The 21303-nt window shown below is 39.5% G+C and overlaps 1 protein-coding gene across 1 annotated transcript in view; it reads left to right on the forward strand.

The window, feature by feature from the left end:
• SCARB2 (scavenger receptor class B member 2) overlaps positions 1–18576 on the forward strand; it is a 76272-nt gene extending 57696 nt beyond the window's left edge. The window contains exons 7-12 of the mRNA XM_003985268.5: positions 1566–1735; positions 6752–6870; positions 8156–8229; positions 10742–10793; positions 14184–14342; positions 15841–18576. Coding sequence (XP_003985317.1) covers positions 1566–1735; positions 6752–6870; positions 8156–8229; positions 10742–10793; positions 14184–14342; positions 15841–15879 — 613 coding nt within the window. The 3' untranslated portion in view covers positions 15880–18576. The remainder of the gene's footprint in view (positions 1–1565; positions 1736–6751; positions 6871–8155; positions 8230–10741; positions 10794–14183; positions 14343–15840) is intronic.
• The last annotated feature ends 2727 nt before the right edge of the window (positions 18577–21303 follow it).

Genomic DNA, 21303 nt, shown 5'->3' on the forward strand with positions numbered 1-21303 from the left:
AAAATGCATTTGAATGCAGTGAGTGAAATAAGACAAACTAGAAAGGTAGTAGGAGGCTTGTTAAAAGATTTGGCACAGAGGAAACACATTCTTATCTGGCATAACCACTTTTGAAGGGCCATTTGGTAATTATTAGTAAAGCCAAAGACATGCAAACTCCATGGTGCTTCACTGTTCTCCTACGTAAGCTCGCTGGCCTGAAGAACCCTTGTATAGACGTGTAAGGAGGCATATACAGAAAAGTCCATTGCATCACACTCTTAGTAGTGAAAAATTGGAAGCAATCTAAGTCTCTATAAAAAGAATATAAACAAATTGTGTATTCATATGATGTAATATCATGTAAGATTTAAAATGTAAGAATCAGACTATGTAATATGATAAATCTCAATAATGAGATATTATATCAATATTATAAATCTCAATGATGTTGAATGAAAAAGCAAATTACAGGAAAAGAACACAGTGTACTGTGTATAGAACTCATAAAAGTAGCAGACGATGCCACATGTTGTTTATGAATGTGCACGTTTGTGAAAGGATGAACACCGGCAAGGGAGGGATGAACCCCAAGTTCAGGACAGAGGCTACCTCTGGGGATGCAGAGGACTGGAATCACGAGTGTTATACAGACAGCTGCAGTTATAGCCATAATATATTTTTTATTTACCTGACTAGTATTTGTTGTAAAAGGTATTTATTATAATACTTTCACTATTTTTCCGTTTGCCTAAAATATTTTATTTAGGAAATGCCATAGGGGTGGGATGTGACTGGGAGGCAGCTCCCATGTTGTCCCAAACCCTGCGAGACATATCCCACCTCTGGTTCAAAGATGAAAAAGCCAGACCCAGAAAGCCATTCCTTTGGGCTTCAAATGAAGGACCACTTGAGACAGTGTCTGTGAGAGTGCTCTGTCTGTCACTCAGGCGCTATGCAAATACAAGGGTGGTTAGTATTATGTGCGATCACTGACGCTCCGTAAGGACTCAGGACAAAATTAAGTTGAACTCCGTTGAAATAAATGGCTGAAATAATAAACATTGAAATGAATTCCAGAATACGGACACTATTTTTATTTGAGGTAAATGGGTGTCAGTATACATTCAAATCAAAGATCTGTCTAATGGGGCACTTTTCAAGTGCTTACAAAATCTACCCAGCCGAGCCCTTTGTGACCTTTTCTGCTTTTGCTTGGCCTCTGCCCTTGCTTCTGCTTCATCCACGCTGGCACGTGTCCATGCTGGTCTAGACGACTCTTTTATTTCTTTCGATGTGAGGCTCCATCCTAAATCTCATCTTAATATATCCTATCACACATTTTTTTTTCTTGGCCTTGTTTGGCTGTTGCTACAGTTGCTACCTCTTAAACAAATTTTGTTATGATTCACCATCTGCACTGAGTGGGTTGAGTTCCTTTCAAACTTTCTTTTGTAGCTTCGTTTACCGCTTTACCCTGTAAGCTTTAACCATGTTGTACCTGAGAACGGTTGTTAACTCACTGGTTCGGGGCCAGTTACACTGACCAGAGCCCACACTGACTTTTCATTCTTACTTCCTAACAGATCAGTATATATAACCTTCAGTGACTTTGAGAGTGTGCAGGGACTGCCTGCTTTTCGGTATAAGGTGCCTGGAGAAGTACTAGCCAATACCTCGGACAATGCCGGCTTCTGTATACCTAAAGGAAACTGCCTGGGCTCAGGAGTTTTGAATATCAGCATCTGCAAGAATGGTAAGAGCTCAGAGAAGGGACATACTTGTGAGTGTCTAGAATGAAGGGTTAGTGTTCTTCAATAAAAGAATGTTGTCAGCCCAAACAAAAGAGTGATTCTGGCTTTTCAAGAATAGTATTTCACAATATGGCTATAGAATGGTAAAAAAAAAAATTACTGGCTTTTCTGTAATGCTTGGTTTTTTTTTTTAATTAAGGTTTAATTGCCATATAACATTTTATTAGTTTCAGTATACAATGCAACAATTCAATATTTGTACGTATTATAAAATGATCACTGCAGGGATGCCTGGGTGGCTCAGTCAGTTAAGTGTCGACTCTTGATTTCGGCTCAGGTCATGATCTCACGGTTTGTGAGTTTGAGCCCTGCGTTGGTCTCTGTACTGACAGCTCAGAGCCTGGAGCCTTCTTCGGATTCTGTATCTCCCTCTCTCTCTCTGCCCCTCCCCCACTTATGCTCTGTATCTATCTCTCTCAAAAATCAATAAACATTAAAAAAATTTTTAAGTCTATTTTGTCTGATGTAATTATAGCTACCCCAGCTTTCTTTTGATTTCCAGTTGCATGGAACACCTTTTTCCTTCCCTTTACTTTCAGTCTGTATGTGTCCTTGCATCTGAAGTGAGTCTCTTTAAGCAGCATATGGATGGGTCTTACATTTTTATCCATTCAGCCACTCTGTCTTTTAATTGAAGAGTTTAGTCCATTTACATTTAAAGTAATTATTGCTAAGTATAGACTTGTTGGCATTTTGTTCGTTATTTTCTGGCAGTTTTGTAGTTCCTCTGTTCCCTTCTTCTTTCTCTTGTGTAATGCTTCGTATTTCTAGAATGCCCTGTTGTGTTCTTTCTGTGCAGTAGTTTAGAAGTCTTTTTTTTTTCTAATGTTTATTTTTAAGAGAGAGAGAGAGAGAAAGAGGGAGCATGAGCAGGGGAGAGTCAGAGAGAAAGACACAGAATCCGAAGCAGGCTCCAGGCTCCAAACTGTCAGCACAGAGCCTAACACAGGACTCAAACTCATGAACCGTGAGATCATGACCTGAGCTGAAGTCAGATGCTTAACCGACTGAGCCAGCCAGTCACCCCTAGAAGTCTTAATAGTTATAATGACTCATGTTCACTGAGCACTTACACTAATCACTGTTCACTAGTGATTGTTCTAAGTAGTTTACATATTTACATTTAGTTAATACATGTAAAGCACGAACTGATTTTATGGTGATAACAAAGCTAAAAAAGAAAAGTGGAGAACTTGGTAATGAGAAAGTACATATCTTGTTAAAAATTTAGTGATGATTTCAAAGCAGAGTTAGTTGTATACCCTGACTGCAAATTTCCCAGTGTTTCTGAGTGTCTGAGCTATTCTACTTCCTTCCATGAATGAAGCTGAATTATCAGTGGTATATTAACAAAAGCCTTTTCTTCATCTTAAGAACTAACTTTAACAATCATATGTTGCAAAATTATTCACAATATTCTTACTAGATTGGCATCCAGAGGCCTCTTTTTATAATTGTGGAAACCAGAGCTCAGACAGGGAAGATGATTTTTATAAAATTCTTATTTCTGAGAAAATCCCTACTAGAACTTAGGGACTTCTCCTGTTGCTACTGTGATACTTCTTAGGCTACAATTCCTCTTTAAAGTTTCTTTGGAGAAATTTTGTAACCCCTCTCTCCTGAATAAAGTTGTCTTTATCTCCTAAATAAGGTAATGTGCTAATTTTTTCCCCTCTTAGCTAATTTTCTTGAAAAATCTCCTTTTGGGGTAAGTCTTCAGTCAGCAGTATACCTCGCTGTCTTTGTCTGATAGAGCAGTGGCTTCAAAACCTGGCCTTGCATGAGGATTATCTGGAGGGTTCTTAACAGGGCCCACATACTAGGCCCCAGAACCTGTATTTTTAACATGAGCTCCAGGTGATTCTCATAAAGATGGTGCCTTGGCAGTTGGGAACCACTGTGCGGGGACAGTGGAGATAAGACCAAAGGCAAATGGGAACAAGTGCCTGCTTCTGCCCTCTCCTGCTTTCTTCCTGGGGGAATGGCCCTGAAATAGCGCCCTGCCCACTTAGTCCATGTGCCTCTGGCTCAAGGCACAAATGCAGACGTATTTTTTCTCATTGTTTCGTTAACATTCTGCTTCCTCAAGAAGTTGATGTTAGAGTCAACAAAGATTCTACTTGGCAACACTCAACAACTACAGTCCATTTCTCTTGCGTCTTATGTATTCCCAGATGTGGACGGAAAAGTTAAACTCTCTAGAATTATCCTCAAGGGTTTTGAATCCCCCCGGACAACATTTTGGATTGTGGGATGAGTGAGTGCTCTGGAGTCAGTAGATCTGGGTTTGATTCAGATTCTGTTTGTTAGCATGTTAGCCAAGGTGATTAAGGAGGATTCTAGACTTCAGTCTTCTAATCTGTAATATGGGGGTGATGGTAACTTCCTTGGAAAGCTGAGTGAAGGTTAGACATAATGTATACAAAACACCCAAGACGGTGTCTGGCCCTTCCTGAATTCTTAATAAACCTTTGAAAATACATTTTAAAGATCATTGTAGGTCACAAAGAAGGAAATTATGGCTTTGTGAAACTGTTTAGTGAAGTTTCTTCCTAAACAAAACACATGGATGTGACAGATGATATGTATCTTGAGCCATGGCTAGTAGATATGTAAGCAAATCTAAATTATTTGGCAATAAGTTAACTTCTCCAAATATATGTTTCCATGGCAGCAATTATTGGATCCCTCTCTCTCCTTCAGTAGCATAATCTATAGTAGGTTTCCTTTAATAACTTGTTTTCCTATTTGTGCCTTTTTTAAAAAAAATCTTATTGAAATATATATGACATACTGCATTACATTAGTTTCAGGTGCACAACATAGTCATTTGACAATTCTGTACATTAATGTTCCCCACAACAAGTATAGTCACCATCTGTCACTATACAAGGTTATTACAATATTATTGACTATAATCCCTATGCTGTACTATTGATCTCTGTGACTTATTTATTTTATAACTGGAAGTTTGTACTTCTTAATCCCCTTCACCTATTTCACCCAACTCTTCCAGCCACCTACGCTCTGGCAACCACCAAATTGTTCTCTATTTATGAGTCTGTTTGTGGTTTTTTTGTTTGTTCATTTGTTTTGATTTTTAGATACTGCAAATCAGTTGAAGTATATGGTATTTGTCTTTCTCTGTCTGACTTATTTCACTTAGCATAATATGCTCTAGGTCCATCCATGTTGTCACAAATGGCAAGATGTCATTCTTTTTATGCCTTAGTAATATTCCATTGTATATAGATAACACATCTTCTTTACCTATTGCTCTATTGATGGATGCCTAGGTTGCTTCCATACTTTGGCTGTTGTAAGTGATGCTTCAGTGATCATAGGATTGCATTTATTTTTTAACATTAGTACTTTCATTTTCTTTGGGTAAATGAAACAGGTGTGAAGTGATATCTCCTTGGGGTTTTGGTTTGCATTTCTCAGATGATTAGTGATGTTGAGCATCTTTTCATGTGTCTGTTGGCTATCTAGATGTCTTCTTTGGAGAGATGTCTATTCAGGTCCTCTGCCCATTTTTTCAACAGGTTATTTGGTTTTTTGGTGTTGATTTGTATGCATTCTTTATGTATTTTGGATACTAACCGGATATATTCTTTGCAAATACCTTGTCAGTAGGTTTCCTCTTTGTTTTGTTGATGGTTTTCTTTGCTGTGCAAAAGGATTTTGTTTTGGTGTAGTCCCCATAGTTTATTTTTGCTTTTGTTTCCCTTACCAGAGGAGACACATCTATAAATATGCTGTTAAGGCCTATGTCCAAGACATTATTGCCTATGTTTTCTTCTAGTTTTATGGTTTCAGGTCTCATAGTTAGCTCCTTAATCTGTTTTGAGTTTATTTTGTGTATGGTGTAAGAAAGTGGTCTGGTTTCATTTTTTTACACGTAGCCGTCCAGTTTCTTCAACACGATTTATTAAAGAGATTGCCTTTTCCCCATTGTCTGTTCTTGCCTCCTTTGTCATAGATTAATTGACCATGTAAATGTGGGTTTGTTTCTGGCCTATTCTGTTCTGTTGATCTATGTGTCTGTTTCTGTGCCAGTTCCATACTGTTTTGGTTAATATAGCTTTGCAGTATATCTTGAAATCTGGGGCTGTGATACCTCCAGCTTTGTTTTTCTTTCTCAAGATTGCTAGGGCTACTCAGGGTCTTTTGTAGATTCATACCCATTTTAGGATTATTTGTTCTAGTGCTGTGAAAAATACCATTGGTATTTTGATAGGAGTTGCATTGATTCTATAGATTGCTTTGGGCATTATGGACATTCTCTATTTGATTCTTAAAATGAATAGGAAAAAATAAAGAAAAGAAAAAAAAATGGAGTCTTCATGTGGTCAGACCTTGATCTAGTCAGAGGCTGGGCAGATAGCATGACCAGGCAAAGTCTTAAAAGTCTGTTATCAACATATGCAGGAGAAGAAAACCTGTCTTAGGTTAACCAAGAAAAACAGAAAAGCAAGCAATAAGTGCTTTCAGATGAGATTTCCTCATTCATTTAGAATTCTGCCTTCATCACCTGACAGCTGGATGTCCCTGGGTCAGTTTTGTAACTTCTCTGAACCTCACCGTCCTCAAATGCAAAATGAAGATAATAGTTTTAACTTAATAGGGCTACTGCAAATGTTAATTAAAAGAGTGTGTATGAAGCCTTTGTATTTAATAGGTTCAGTAAATACTGAAGAATAAATAATTTAGCCATGACTTCAATATATACTGTGGGATAAAATAATATTAGGGTAAATGAGATGTTAGGAAATGAAGTAAAAATCCCAAACTAAGAGGCGTTGAATGGAATTTTAGCCTGCCCCTCTCCCCCACCCACATTTACTTATGTATAGAATTTCCCCCTCCTTAGGAACCAGGTTTGTAGTCAGGAACTTTATATCCATCTTGGACTTTTAAGAACCATGTCATTCGTCTCTGTTTTCCTTAAAATGCAGGTGCACCTATTATTTTATCTTTCCCACACTTCTACCAAGCAGATGAGAGGTTTGTTTCTGCCATAGACGGCATGCATCCCAATAAGGACTATCATGAGACATTTGTGGACATTAATCCTGTGAGTACCCACATCTTCCTGGTAAAAAGCATGCATTTTGTTCTCTCTACACAGTATTTACCAGTTTCGTCCGGAGCACTGTGAATATTCTGTCTTCCTTTCATATACATATTCAAATGGAGAAAACTCAGCTCAGTGCTTGAGATGCATAGTCTCATGGCCTTACAGGCTGAACTCAGTGGCTCTAATTATGCAGAAATATTTGCAAACCTGCTTTAACAAAAACACAACTGTAAAAATCTCATCACGGGAACAACTGAGATTGGACCCAAGTAGCCTCATCAATGTTCTGTTGCCAGCCTTGGGCCTGAATATACATACATTCTCCTACTACTGAACAGATCAGCAAAGCTGAAGACATTCTTCTGCTTACTGCCAAGGAGTGTTTTGGTTGAAATTTAAATGTATGTATTAGCCTCACTGACTTTTGGCAGGCCTCTTTCTACAGGCACTTTTGAGAGTTTATTGCATGATATTATTAATTTAAAAGGCATTAGATATACATATGCTTTAATCCTGTTTTCAAAGAGGAGAAAAACTAAAACCATGAGAAAGCCTCTCACGGTAGGAACTGAATGAAAGGCCAGATACCTTCCTTCTTGAGATTTTGAACACATGGAACAGTAAAGAAAAAGCAAGAATAGTCGTTGACATGACAGTGTATGGGCATTTCACTCTTCTGTGTGAGAAATCAGTGGTCTTATCTTTTTGTGACTAAGATCAGGTATTCCCCCCCCCCTTTTCTCTCTTAACCTTCAGTCGGTTCCTTCTCCCCAGCTGCACTGTGGGCAGGTGCTTGTCCCCAAGGGCTGGACGCAGTCCCGTAACCTCAATGCAGAGGCAAAACTGCTGTGGGGGGACGGCTGCTGGCGCCGCTTTCCCAGCTTTGATGGGGGCTGTCCTGACCACACCAGGGACCACTCTCTGGCTCACACCTTCCTCCTGCCAGGGTCACCTAGGGTTTTGCTATCCAAAGTGGCAGCATCCTGGGTGCTTGCTAGAAAGACCAATCTCAGGCCTCACTCCAGACCGACTGAATCAGAATCTGCATGTTCACAAGGTCCCCAAGAACTCACATGCAGATTGAACTTTCAGAAACATTGGTCTACCAGGCACCTAACCCCGTCCGCAGCTCTCATTCTGTGCTGGGGTCCGTTTTCCCTTGTCTCAAACATGGCAGTGGTCCCCCTGGTTATCAGCACCACGCAGAAATGGTGCTCTACTGAGAAAAACTATGTGTTTTTAATAAGTCCTAATGTTTTCTTTCCATGTCTCTGATTTGCAGTTGACTGGAATTATTCTAAGAGCTGCCAAGAGGATCCAAATCAATGTTTATGTGAGAAAGTTTGACGACTTTGTGTAAGTTTCACTTCTTTCTGCAGAGGCAAAGGATAGTTGTGCTGTACTGACTTTCTGATGGGGTTCATCCAGGAGACAGCCCACTTTCTAAGTCTGCTCACTCCTGCCCTTCAGGGATGAGGCATAATCAGCATTTGTGTGTGGGGGGGGAGGGGGGTTGAGAGAGAGTGTCAGCGGGGGAGGGGCAGAGAGAGGGGGCCAGAGGGTCTGAAGCAGGCTCTGTGCTGACAGCAGCGAGCTCGAGCTCAGTGTGGAGCTCGAACTCACAGACCCCGTGAAATCATGACCTGAGCTGAAGTCGGATGGATGCTCAACCGACTGAGCCATCCAGGCACCCCTATAATCAGCATTTCCATAGGCCTTGGTCTTGGAATTTACTTATTTAACCAAAGATGTACAGAGTGCTTTTCACGGATCACATGTTGTTCTAAGTACTTTACATCCAGTAACTCATTTATTCCTCACAGTAACCCTGTGTAGTACCCCCGTTTTACAGATGAGGAAACTAAGGCACAGAAAGGTGAAGTAAGGCTACAGAGTCTGTTCTTCCCCACTCCATGCAGCCCTTCCCTTGCCACGACTCCAGTGGCACTAGAGTCTTCCCACTGCTCCCACCCAGGACCAGCCACAGGCTCCCGAGCTTAAAATAGGCTCCCGAGTCCAGCCTTTCCTCCCCACACTCCATCTAAAAAAACACTACTTAATCGGGATTACTAAGTATAATATCCTGCTCAAACTTTCAATGGGCATTTTTTGGATATGAGAAAATGCATACGACTTAATGTTAATGAAAAACAAATTGCAAAACTATATATAATATATCATGTATCTATTCTTTCTTTCCACTTATCTATCTGCCTATCTATCTGTAAAACTTGATTTCCGCCATCGGATTTGCCAGCTTTAACACCATATGTCACAGATCATTCTAGAACACAAATGTGGTTTGCACGAATGCATTTTGCCATACACATACACATGTGTGTATTTCTGAGGTAGTCTAGTATAGTAGTTAAGATCTAGAGCCTTAGAATCAAAATGGAATTACAATCCTGGCTTCACCTTTTGCTCATGTTGGTCCTGGGCAAGTGACTCTGAGCCATAATTTCCATGTCTTCCACGTGGGACAGTGATGCCTACTGCATGGGATTACTGTAAGAATTAAATGAGACAGTGTCCCCCAAACACCAGGTGTAGGGCTGGTTCTTGGTAGAGTGCTCTGAGCTCTAGTGAAGACAATACTTAGTGGTCTGGTCACAAAACATTCTGAGAAATGGTAGCGTTTCTCAGTGGTAGCATTGTTCTGCTGGCTGTGGCCATGCCTCTGATAACTCTTGGGAGAATAGTAATCATTTTTGAGAATTTGCTTTTATTATCTTGCGTTTTGATATAAAAAAAACAACTTTACATACACAGGCAACACTTGGAATTGTTAGACTGACAGACTGGAATCTAACTTCTGATTGATAAGTGTTTGCAAAAGTAATGAAGAAGTCTTCATAAGTTCTGGGAAATTTAATGAAATAAATGTGCTAGAATTTTCATATAAACTTATCTCTCCAGGCCCGTTTGCTATCACACTGAGGATGTCTGTAAAATAATCTCATATTTTGTCTTTTTTTAATTGAGGTATAACTGACATACAACATATTAGCTTCAGGTATATAATGACTCGATATTTGTATATATTGCAAAATGATCACCACAATGTCTAGTTAACGTCTGTCACCATACTTGGTACAAAATTTTTTTTCTTGTGATGAGAACTTTTAAGATCTACTCTGCTTAGCAACTTTCAACTGTGCATTACGGTATTATTAACCATAGTTACCATGCTGTACATTAGATCCCGTGACTTACTTATTGTATAACTGGAAGTTTGTACCTTTTGACTCCATCCACTTCGCCAACCCCCCAACTCCCAACTCTGGCAACCACCAGTCTGTTTTCTATGCGTGTAAGCTTGGTTTTTTGTTTATTTGTTTTAGATTCCACACAAAAGGGAGAATAAATAGTATTTGACTTTCTCTGATTCGTTTCACTTAGTGTAGTGCCCTGAGGGTCCATTCATGTTGTCACAAATGGCAAGATTGCATCCTTTTCTATGGCTGAATAGTATTCCAGTGTGAACATATACCATGTTTTCTTTATTTAATCGTCCATCGATGGACACTTTGGTTGCTTCCATATCTTTGCTACTGGAAAAAAATACTATGGTGAATATAGGGGTGCATATGTCTTTTCGAGTTAGGGATTCATTTTCTTTGGCTAAATACCCAGAAGTGGAATTGCTGGATCGTATTGTAATTCTGTTTTTAATTTTTTGAGCAATCTCTCTACTGTTTGCCCTAGCAGCTGCACCAGTTTACATTCTATCAACAGGGCACATGGATTCCTTTTCATCCGCATCCCCACCAACATTACTACCCTTTGCCTTTTGATAATAGCCATTGGAACAGGTATGAGGTGATATCTCACTGTGGTTTTGATTTGTCACCTTTTGTCTTTGTAGTGAAACAGGAAGCATTAGAACCATGGTTTTCCCAGTGATGTATATCAACGAGGTAAGTCCTGGGAGGGAGCCATGGGTATGATTTACTTGTGGAAGCTTGGAAAACTTCCATTCAGATGTCGACTCTTATAGCTATGTAATTTAAGATGTAAGGAAGGGGGAAAGGTGATTTTTAAGAACCTGTTTGTCCTCAGAAAATTTCTCTTTATATGTTCACATGAAGTTTGAGATTTAAAAATGACAGAACAAAAATTTCCCTTCTCAAGAATATTATCGGGCAAAACTCTCTTCTGGGAAGCTGGTTATGTAAGAAACAAAAGGCAAAGGTAAATGAAGCAATGTCAGACACTGCTGAAGCAGAAAAAATAGCCAACACTCAGATTTCCAGTTAAACCTTTCTTTGCATCTTCTCCATCTTTGAACCCCTGCCAGTTTGTAAAATGTAATCAGTTTACCATTCATTAGTAAAGGAGGAGGAAAAGAGAGTAAAATTAAAATGATTGGCAACATTACATGAAGGTTTTGTGTAAGGTGATTAAAGAAATGATTGAATAAAACATGATACATTCTCATTCATTTCACTGATATATGGTTGCCTTATATTTTATAACATCAAAGTTGTTTTTGTTTTACTTTCTGGTGACCAAACGTATCATGAGTTATAGGACACAGATCCTTTCTTAAATTTATTATTTTTTTTTTTAGTGTCTATTTTTGAGACAGAGAGAGACAGAGCGTAAGTGAGGGAGGGGCAGAGAGAGAGGGAGACACAGAATCTGAAGCAGGCTCCAGGCTCTGAGCTGTCAGCACAGAGCCTGACGCGGGGCTTGAACTCATGAACCTCGAGATCATGACCTGAGTGGAAGTCAGCTGCTTAACCGACTGAGCCACCCAGGCGCCCCAACACAGATCCCGTCTTAGTTCAAACAAAGAGAGTTTCCCTGAAGAAATATTTCTTTCACACTGTACCCACAGAATTTTTATCAGTAAACATTAAGTATAAATTGAAGTTTTGTAAATAAAAACATATTCGGAAAACTCAGAAAACACCTATTTAAGATACCTGTGATAAATTCTTTTCTGAATCACATACATTTACTGTAGTAAATCTCCTCAGTTTCCCTCTCTCTTCCGCCCAGTTTTGGGAGGTTACATGCAGGGGTTTTCCCTCTCCAATAAATTCTTGGTTGCCTTACATCTGTTGTGAACAGCAGCATCTTTAAGTTTTTATTTTTTTCTCTGTTCCCTAAAAAATCTTGTTCTGTATAGGAAATTTGGTAACTGAGATTAGCAAGAAAAAGGAAAATTAAAGAAACTTTCACAAAACCTGAGTCAGAATGACACTGTTTTTGCTTTATTGTACTCAACAGTGTATTGCAAAATTGTCTCTGATAAGAACTTTGTAAAAAATAATTTAATGTTTTCTACTTTGTAAAACTAACATGTGCTCTTTACAGAGCTCTTGGAAAACTAAAAATGTATATTTTAAAAGTGAATCACCATACAAATATTGAATCATTCTGTTGTACACCCAAAACTAATATATTGTTATATGTCAATTTTACTTCAGTTTAAAATTTTTTAAAATATTTACAACTGAATCACTGATAAACTGTCCCTCAGAGACAAGTACAGTTTACATCTGCTTATATTGCCTCTTAGTATTTTTCTAGTTTTGATATTAAATACTTGAGACCATACTGCAGATACAGTTTTATAACCTATTTTTTTTTCATTTGGCATTACTTTGATAGCTACATTTATAAATTTTTGAAGGGTTTGTGATTACAATTCTAAGACAAGGCTTTTATTGTTTCACAGGAAAAATTTAGGCAATATTTACCAACTTATAGAATCTATTTGAAACTGCTCCAGGGTCATCACTCTTATTGTTTGTGGAGAGGTCTATCGAGACCTCTGGTCTTGATCACTAGAGATTTAACCAAGACACTAATTATACTTTCCACATACCATTGTTGGAATGTTTCATTCATTCAATCAACTGACATGAAAGCAGGGCTTTTTGTTTTTAATTTATTTTCAATATTTTATTATTTATTTTTGAGAGAGAGAGACAGAGCATGAGCAGGGGAGAGGCAGAGAGGGAGACACAGAATCTGAAGCATCTCCAGGCTCCAGGCTGTCAGCACAGTGCCCGATGGAGGGCTCAAACTCACAAACCCCAAGATCATGACCTGAGCTGAAGTCGGATGCTTAACTGACTGAACTACCCAGGCACCCCAATGGGCTTTTTGAAAATGAGGAAGGACCCTGTACTGCCAGCTTATGTTCATAGTTGTGGCATATTTGAACTCCCCCCGCCCCGCCCCCAACTCAACCTTTGCTTTGCTTAGCTCTTTTGTTAAAGACCATGTTGAATCCAGGGAATTATGGAGTAAAACTTTGTACTTTTGATGCCTCCTAGAAAGAACTTGACTTTATCCCAGAAAAAGAAAACATTATACTTTGAAGTGACATTGGAGCCTACTCTCCCACCTTCTTTTTCCAGAGAAGGAGAATCTGACTCTGATGGGTCTTGACCAGTTATTGGAAGTACCAACTCTAGAAGCCCATCCTCTGCCTCAGTTCAGTGCGGTTTCAGCCTAAATTACGCCCAAAGTCCCATATGTTGCCATAATTTTTATGAAATTAAGCTCTCCAGACACCCCACCCATGACAATTTAAGGAGATAATATCTTTGTTCTGCATGCATCAAGTGTTACTCTAGAATATTTTCTTGGTTATCAACACCCTCTGGAACTCTGGTGAGCCTCAAGACATCCCTGAACACTTTGTATTGAGACCTCTGGTCTTGATTACTAGAGATTTAGCCAAGACACTAATTATACTTTCCACATACCATTGTTGGAATGTTTCATTCATTCAATCAACTGACATTAATTCAGTACCCACTACGTGCAGAATGCTTTCCTAATATTGAGGTGACTGAGATGTAAACCTTGCCTTTGGGAACCTCACAGTCACAAGCAGACCAAACAGACGGTTATAAGGCAGAGTGCGCAGCAATGGGGGATTTTAGGGAGTGATATGGAAGTGCAGTAAAAGGACCTTTAACTAGGCCTGAGGTAGCCAGAGAAAACTTCTGGATGGAAGTGATGCTGAGTTGGATTTTAAAGGACGAGTTAGAGTTGTCTGATACAAAAGATGATATTATCTCATTATTTTTGAATACTTTTTTCCCTACTATTTCCAACCTATTTTGAAAGTAAGACATGTCTTCAGGAAAAAAAAAAAAAAAGGAAGCTGTAATGAATAAATGCCCCCTCTGGTTATCTAATTTATAAATGGATTTTCAGTATTTCTGGTTAGCGACAGAGAAACTTCCCCAAATCGTGTTTAATGATTTAGAAGGAAGATACAGCAAAAACTTTACACCCTGGATATTTAGTAATCAAAGGGATACTATTTTCTTGCCTTCCAGAGTGTTCTCATTGATAAAGAGACTGCGAGTCAACTGAAGTCTGTGATAAACACTACTCTGATCATCACCAACATACCCTACATTATCATGGCGCTGGGTGTTTTGTTTGGTTTGATCTTCACCTGGCTTGCATGCAGAGGACAGGGATCCATGGATGAGGTGAGCAGTGGTTGGAGGAACTTCTCTATTACTGGGTAACCTTACCGGAGGAAGCTAACAGTGCTTCACTGAGGGGCTGTCAACTGGCTGGCTCATTAGGGTGGATTCTGAGGTTTTATGCTGGGCACAGTGATTTCATGGTTATATTACTACTAAACCAAATGAGAGGCAAGGGCAGTGTGTCAGAGGAGGAGGAGTAATGGAATGGTACTGTCCAGTATTTGGGGCTCTCTTGGCGGGCATGAAACCCCTGTGAGTAAGCTTAATGTTTCTGAAAATAACCTGAAAGGAGAGGAGTATTTAGCAGCTAAACATCTGGGCTTTGGTGTGTCAGACTGCCTAGGTTCAAATCCCAGTTCTGCCACTTCATAGCTGTGTGACCCTAGAAACTGCGCCTCAGTTCTGCATCTGTAAAGTGGGATAATAAGAGAGCCTCCCTTAGTGGTTTTTCATGAGGATTAGAGGAGACAGTAGACAGAAAGCATTTGGCCCAGTGTTAGCACTTATAGTAAGAACTCAATAAACATTAATTATGTGATGCAACAATCCCAAGATTGTAGAGCAAGGCAACCAGAGACCTGCTTGGAAAGAATCCGTAATATATCAGAAGATACCTGTCACTGAGTCATCACTGCATAAGAAACGATTGGCCCAGGGGAGTAGTAACTTTCCTGGAGAGAAGGGAACATCATCAAATGGATGGGATAAGCAGAGTTAGGCTGGCCTCCCTAAGTGACCAGCAGGCCAACCCAGCTCAGCCTTCAGTGAGTCTTTTCTGTGAGAGCTTTCTTAAATTCTCAGCGGCTTCCGTTTTTGCAACAAAGGCTTTCTCCCCTCGCTCCTAGCTGCTTCAAATACGTGTCTGAAGCAAACGTGAAGTAGGAAATGAAATAGGTTGAAACCATCTGAGTCATATTACCTCAGATTTCCCTAGGTTCTACATTCTTCCACTATTTCTCTTAACCTGTGCCCATCAGGTTAGCAGGAATTAGGTGTGAGGCATTTATTCTGTCATTTCTAGCTATGGATCTCACTTCCCGTCTTGACTTTATACAGTCACTGAGATTTCCATAAGCACAGGTGAAAGCCTGTGTAAATGTTATCACTGCTCCTACAACGAACCATTTTCGTGTATTCAGCAAGCGGGCAATGACTGAGCACCCGTTACTCTGAGACATTGTTCTCTGGTAGGTTTCAAATGAGGAAGGAGCAAATTCAGTGTAGTCTGATGAGAGTTATAGTCCGGGTCAATACAGGGAAGGGTACTGCTCTGGTATCGGGGGTGCAGGTGGTCAGAGCAGGCTTCTTCAAGGTCAGGGCTGAATGGGAAAGAAGAGGCAGGCCAAGAGAGAAGGAAGCAGAGTGTGACAACTGCCCTCCTGTCAGTCTCTCCTCCGTCCATCTTCCTCCACCACCCTGTCCCCCAACTTTTCACTTCCTGGGAGAAGTTTCTGAGGTGAATACCTGACTTCGCTGTCCCCTCTCTTCTGAATCTCAGGGAACCGCAGATGAAAGAGCACCCCTCATACGAACCTAACTGTGGCCCGAGCTTGGGGAAGGAACCATGTGAGCTGTCCTAACCTGGACCACAACGTGAGGAAACTATCCACGTCTTCATGGGCATGGTGCCTGCTGCAGAGAGGAGGGAGGAGACCCCGTGCTGGCAAGCGACGAGAGCATTCCGGCAGGAGGTTAAAGAACAGACTGACCTGGTTGGCCATTAGGCTTTATAAAATTGTTTTGTTTTTCATGTGTCTAGCAAGTATTTAATAAACTCTTGTATAGTAATTTTTGTTGTTGTTGGGTGCTGGTAGCTCCAGAATTCTGTGACCACCGTTGTGGTTAAAATATGTCTGCATCACTTGTTAACGTTCCTTGGTCTAACCTTAGTAAGTATGCTTCATTTACCAAACTTTGTGCTCAAAATATATAAATACTATTTTACGTTGTATTCCTCCATTCCTTTCACCCCCAAAACAGAAGTAAATACGAGTTCGGAACCCAGGGTAAAATAGCCTCATTCAGTACATCACTAAAATGCATCTAGTTTCCTCTTTTTAAAAAGTTACATAATTATATTTCATATGCTAACCTTCAGTTCATAATTCCTCCAAGAAAGTAATTCAGTCTTTTGACTTTCAAACTGTCTGGGAACCAAGCAGGGAAGGGGTTGGGTGGGGTGAGGTAGGCAGTGGGGCAACAACCCTCAAGTTGATTGATAGTGATAAGCACCTGTGGATTTTTTACTTGTACTTTTGTGAATCGAGAGAATGCACAAATAATGTTGGTGAGGACAAGTACAGATATTTCATATGGAGTAGAAGGAAATGCTAGTTATGACATTTGTGGGTAGTTTGTTGTTTTTTTTAGTCAGAATGATCTTGATGTGAAAAGGTGCTTCTGGGAGGTATCATCAGTAACTGATTTTTTCCTCCAGTCATCCTTGCCAAATATGATACTGTATTAATTACAATACTATTGAGTAACTTTGCAAAATTATTTATGAATATGGGAAACCCATTCATCCACAGCCTGAGTTACACATACATTTTGGGAAGTCTGACTGCACTAACAAAATGTTTCTTCTGGGGAAGTTTTCTTGGGAACTTTGAAATTGTTTTTGTAAGTTGTTTTTCTTTCCTCACATTTGGTCCCTTCCAGTGTTCTGTGGGTCACTGTCACTCACTGAATAGAGAAAAATGTGCCCTACACTTCCTGTGACAATCATTTTGCTGACAGAATGAATGATGGTGTTTTAAAATATTGTACAGAAAATGCTTTAAAGAAAGGTCCCTTGGGATCCAGAAGCAGCGTCTTCTCAGAAGACCTTTTGACTTTCAATGCAACCTAAGTCAGTCAGAGGATAGGAACCGTCATATGTCACAAAATCCAAGCCCGTTTAAGAGCATTTTCTTTGAGTAGTGAAGTTCAGTATTCATTTTTGATTAAGAAACCTACATAGTTATCCAGCAAAATGCACATAGAATTTCTTAACAACTGAATCATCTTACAGGATTTTCTGTATAAAACTGGATTTCAATGTAAGCAAATGAAGAAAAAAGCCATGGGTTTCACAAATACAGCTTCTGATCCCTGTGTGGAGGTAATAAATCCCATTACTTGCCCCAATTTCCTTCTGTCTACACTAAAGCAACATGTGACATATTCCCTTCTTGAAGGGGCAGTTCATTAAACCTTCAGCTTCTCTATAAATTAAGAAATATTTTGTAAATATTCTAAATCACCAAAATGTAAAAAACTAAATTGAAAATATTGTCAGTAATACCAAATACCTAGATTTTTTAAATTTATCAATATTTAACTGTGTAATTGGCACACCTTATTCTTTTATGCACCTACTTATCCACATATAAGCCAGTGTGTATTTATTGGTTCATCTTGTTATCAGGATATAGTCACTTGTGAGGAGGAAATTTTTCAATACTAGGAATGGTAACAGTTGATATACACTTTAAACTGAACCCCACACATGTGGGGAGATCAAACACATAGTACTTCCATACGATTCTAATAGTTATTTGGCTTAAAATCACATTTGATATTATCTTTCTGAAAAATCTGTGACAAACCCAGAAACTGCAGTCAAGATTATAGATTGATTAAGAACTTATGTGCCTATTTGGTCTTAGGTTGAAAATAACAAACTATTACTCATGCTTATTCTCTTGGAGCCATTATCCTGGAAAGGCCTCCAAAGTCTTTGTGATTGTCATAATCCCAGAATGTGTGTGTCCTGTACTATGATACTCACTAGAGAGAAACCAGAGAGAGGTTACCTCACTTCTCTTAGGGAAAATTGGGAATTGAACACAGGACAAGAAATGGGCTTTGCCACTTTTAGCTCAAGGCTTTTCCTACTGGACTTTATTTCCTCATGTTCTAGAACGATCACTGGTCAAGTGGAGCAAGTACTATATGACTAACCCCTATTGGGGTTTTTACCTAAGGGAGGCTAGTTTGGTTTTTTTTTTTTTTTTTTTTTTTTAATTTAAATTGCTTGAGATAGGAGTTCTACAAAAGGTGACCTTCACACTTGGCCCTCTGGGCATTATTACTAGAATTAATTGCTTGTGGCTATTAAACAGAATACTGACCAGAATGCTCTTCATGTAGCTTAAATAGGTGGTTCATTTCATGTGATTCTTGACATGTTTATTTCTACCCTTAATGCAATGAAGTATTTCACTAATAAAACTGTTTATATGAAATTGCACTGGAAATTGTTATGTCATCAGATGACCAGTTGTCTCTGGAGTTTCATTTGTTGTGTTTTTTTTGTTGTTGTTGTTGTTTTTAATTTTAGAGATCGCGGTGGGGAGAGGGTCAGAAGGAGAGAGAGAATCCCAAGCAGGCTCCACTCTTAGCGTGGAGCCTGATTCAGGGCTCCATCCCATGACCTTGGGATTGTGACCTGAGTCAGAATCAAGAGTCAGACACTCAGTTGACTGAGCCACTCATGTGCCCCTGGAGTTTCATTTGAAAGATGCTTTTTTCCCTCTTGACAAATGCAAGCCTGAGTCTCACCTCTTGGGCCACTTATGATGTCCATTCCGTTGTGGTGGACAGTTCTAGGCAGCCTGACAAGTCGCACTTGAAGGGAGTCCCACAATGTGCTCCTCTGCCCCAGGGCTTTCTCCAGAGTCCTGGAAACCCCTCAGGAGCACTGGGGGGTTAATAGGCCCAGGTATTGATCCTCAACTAAAGGTAGGAGTCAGCTGATAAATGCTCCAGTCCTCAGAGGGACAGTTCTCATACTCATTCTAGGTAGTTCCTCAACTAGGATTGCCCACAGTAGGAACTCCTTCCCATTATTGTTTCTTCCTTCCCTGTGTCACTCCTCCCATCCCCTCACTGCTGCTTTTTCCCAAGTAACCCACCTGTGCTAACATTCTTCTTATTCAGGCCCGCTTCCAGGTAAACACAAACTAAAGGCATACAAGTCCACCCAGAAGGGCCCAGCAGGGTCAGAGAGCTATGGGAGGGGTCCTGGACCTTTGTTTCTATAGACATTTGTCCTAAAATGATTAGCCCCCAAATTTAGACTACCTTTAAAACCTTTCCCATCCCAGTAATATTGCATCTTATTTCTGAAATCAGAGCAAATCCATTTCAGCCATCACATATCTAGCTCAGTGTTACAAATGTCATTATGTATTGAGGACACTTGATCACTAGCATATATGCTTTCAAGGAATCCCAAATCTAAAACAGTATGGAGTTTCCTCAAAAAATTAAAAATAGAACTACCCTACCACCCAGCAATTGCACTACTAGGTATTTATCAAAAGGATACAGGAGTGCTGATTTTAAGGGGCAAATGCACCCCAATGTTTATAGCAGCGCTATCAACAATAGCCAAATTATGGAAAGATCCCAAATGTCCGTCAACTGATGAATGGATAAAGAAGATGTGGTATATATATGCAATGGAGTGTTACTTGGCAATCAAAAAGAATGAAATCTTGCCATTTGCAACAATGTGGATGGGATTAGAGTGTGTTATGTTAAGCAAAATAAGTCAGAGAAAGATAAATATATGATTTCGCTCATATGTGGAATTTAAGAAACAATGAACATAAGGAAAGGGAAGCAAAAATAAGATAAAAACAGAGATGGAGACAAACCATGTCTCTCAAATACAGAGAACAAACTGAGGGTTGCTGGAGGGGAGATGGGTGGAGGGATGGGCTAAATGGGTGATGGGCATTAAGGAGGACACTTGTTTGATGAGCACTGGGTGTTATATGTAAGTGATGAATCACTAAATTCTATTCCTGAAAACATTATTACACTACATGTTAATTAACTTGGATTTAAGTTAAAAAAAAAAAAAAAAGGAATCCCAAATCTGATTTTTGCTGGCTTATGTCATAAGGGGAGTTCTGTGTATCTATTTCTGCTTGCTCAAAGGTATATAGAGACATCTGGAACTCTGCAACATACCAAGCCTAATTATTTCAAATCAAGGAGTAAGAGAGATTCAGAAAATATATTTAAAAGAATACTAATAAGGGTGACATGTGTTACCAGGTATTAAAACATATACACACCCATGAACAATAATTAATAACGTGTGGTAGAGAACACAAGAAACATGGATACACATTTATCACAAGATGAAGGCCCCATTTCCAATAATAACTATAGTCTTTCATTTATTCAACTAATATATTTATTTTTTAACCTTTATGGAGGTATAATTTTCACGCCATAAAATTTTAAATGTAAAACACAACGATTTCTAGTAAATTTACTGAGTCATGTAGTTTTAGAACATGACTGCCTCACTAAAATCCCTCTGTTCCCACCTGCAGCCCTAAGCAACTGCTAACCTACATTCTGTCTCTATAGATCTGCCTTTTCTGGGCTTCTCATAGAAGTTAAAGTGGGGTGCCTGGGTGGCTCAATCAGTTAAATGTCTGACTCTAATCAAGAGTCAGCTCGAGTCATGATGACTGAGCCCCAAGTTAGCTCTGTGCTGGCATTTTGTGGAGCCTGCTTGGGATTTTCTCTCTCCCTCTCTCTCTACCGCTCCCCCACTCACGCACGTGTGCACTCTCTCTCAAAATAAATAACTATTTGGAAAAAAAAAATCATTCAGTGTGTGGTCTTTAGGGCCTGGCTTCTTTATACATTATACTTAAAAATAATGCATTCAGGGCACCTAGGTGGCTCAGTTGGTTGTATCCAACTCTTGATTTCAGCTCAGGTCATGATCCCAGGATCATGGGATTGGTCCTGCTCTGCTCAGCAGAAAGCCTGCTTGAAATTCTCTCTCCCTCTCTCTCTCTCTCTCTCTCTCTCTGCCCCTCTCTGCCATTCATGCTCTCTCTCTAAACTAGAATAGAAAATAAAATTTAAAAAATAAATAAAATAAAATAAAATAAAATAAAATAATAAAATAAATGTATTCAACCAACTTTATTGGGCAGCCACTTTA

Source organism: Felis catus, chromosome B1 (assembly GCF_018350175.1).
Source record: "Felis catus isolate Fca126 chromosome B1, F.catus_Fca126_mat1.0, whole genome shotgun sequence".
Lineage (NCBI taxonomy): Eukaryota > Metazoa > Chordata > Mammalia > Carnivora > Felidae > Felis > Felis catus.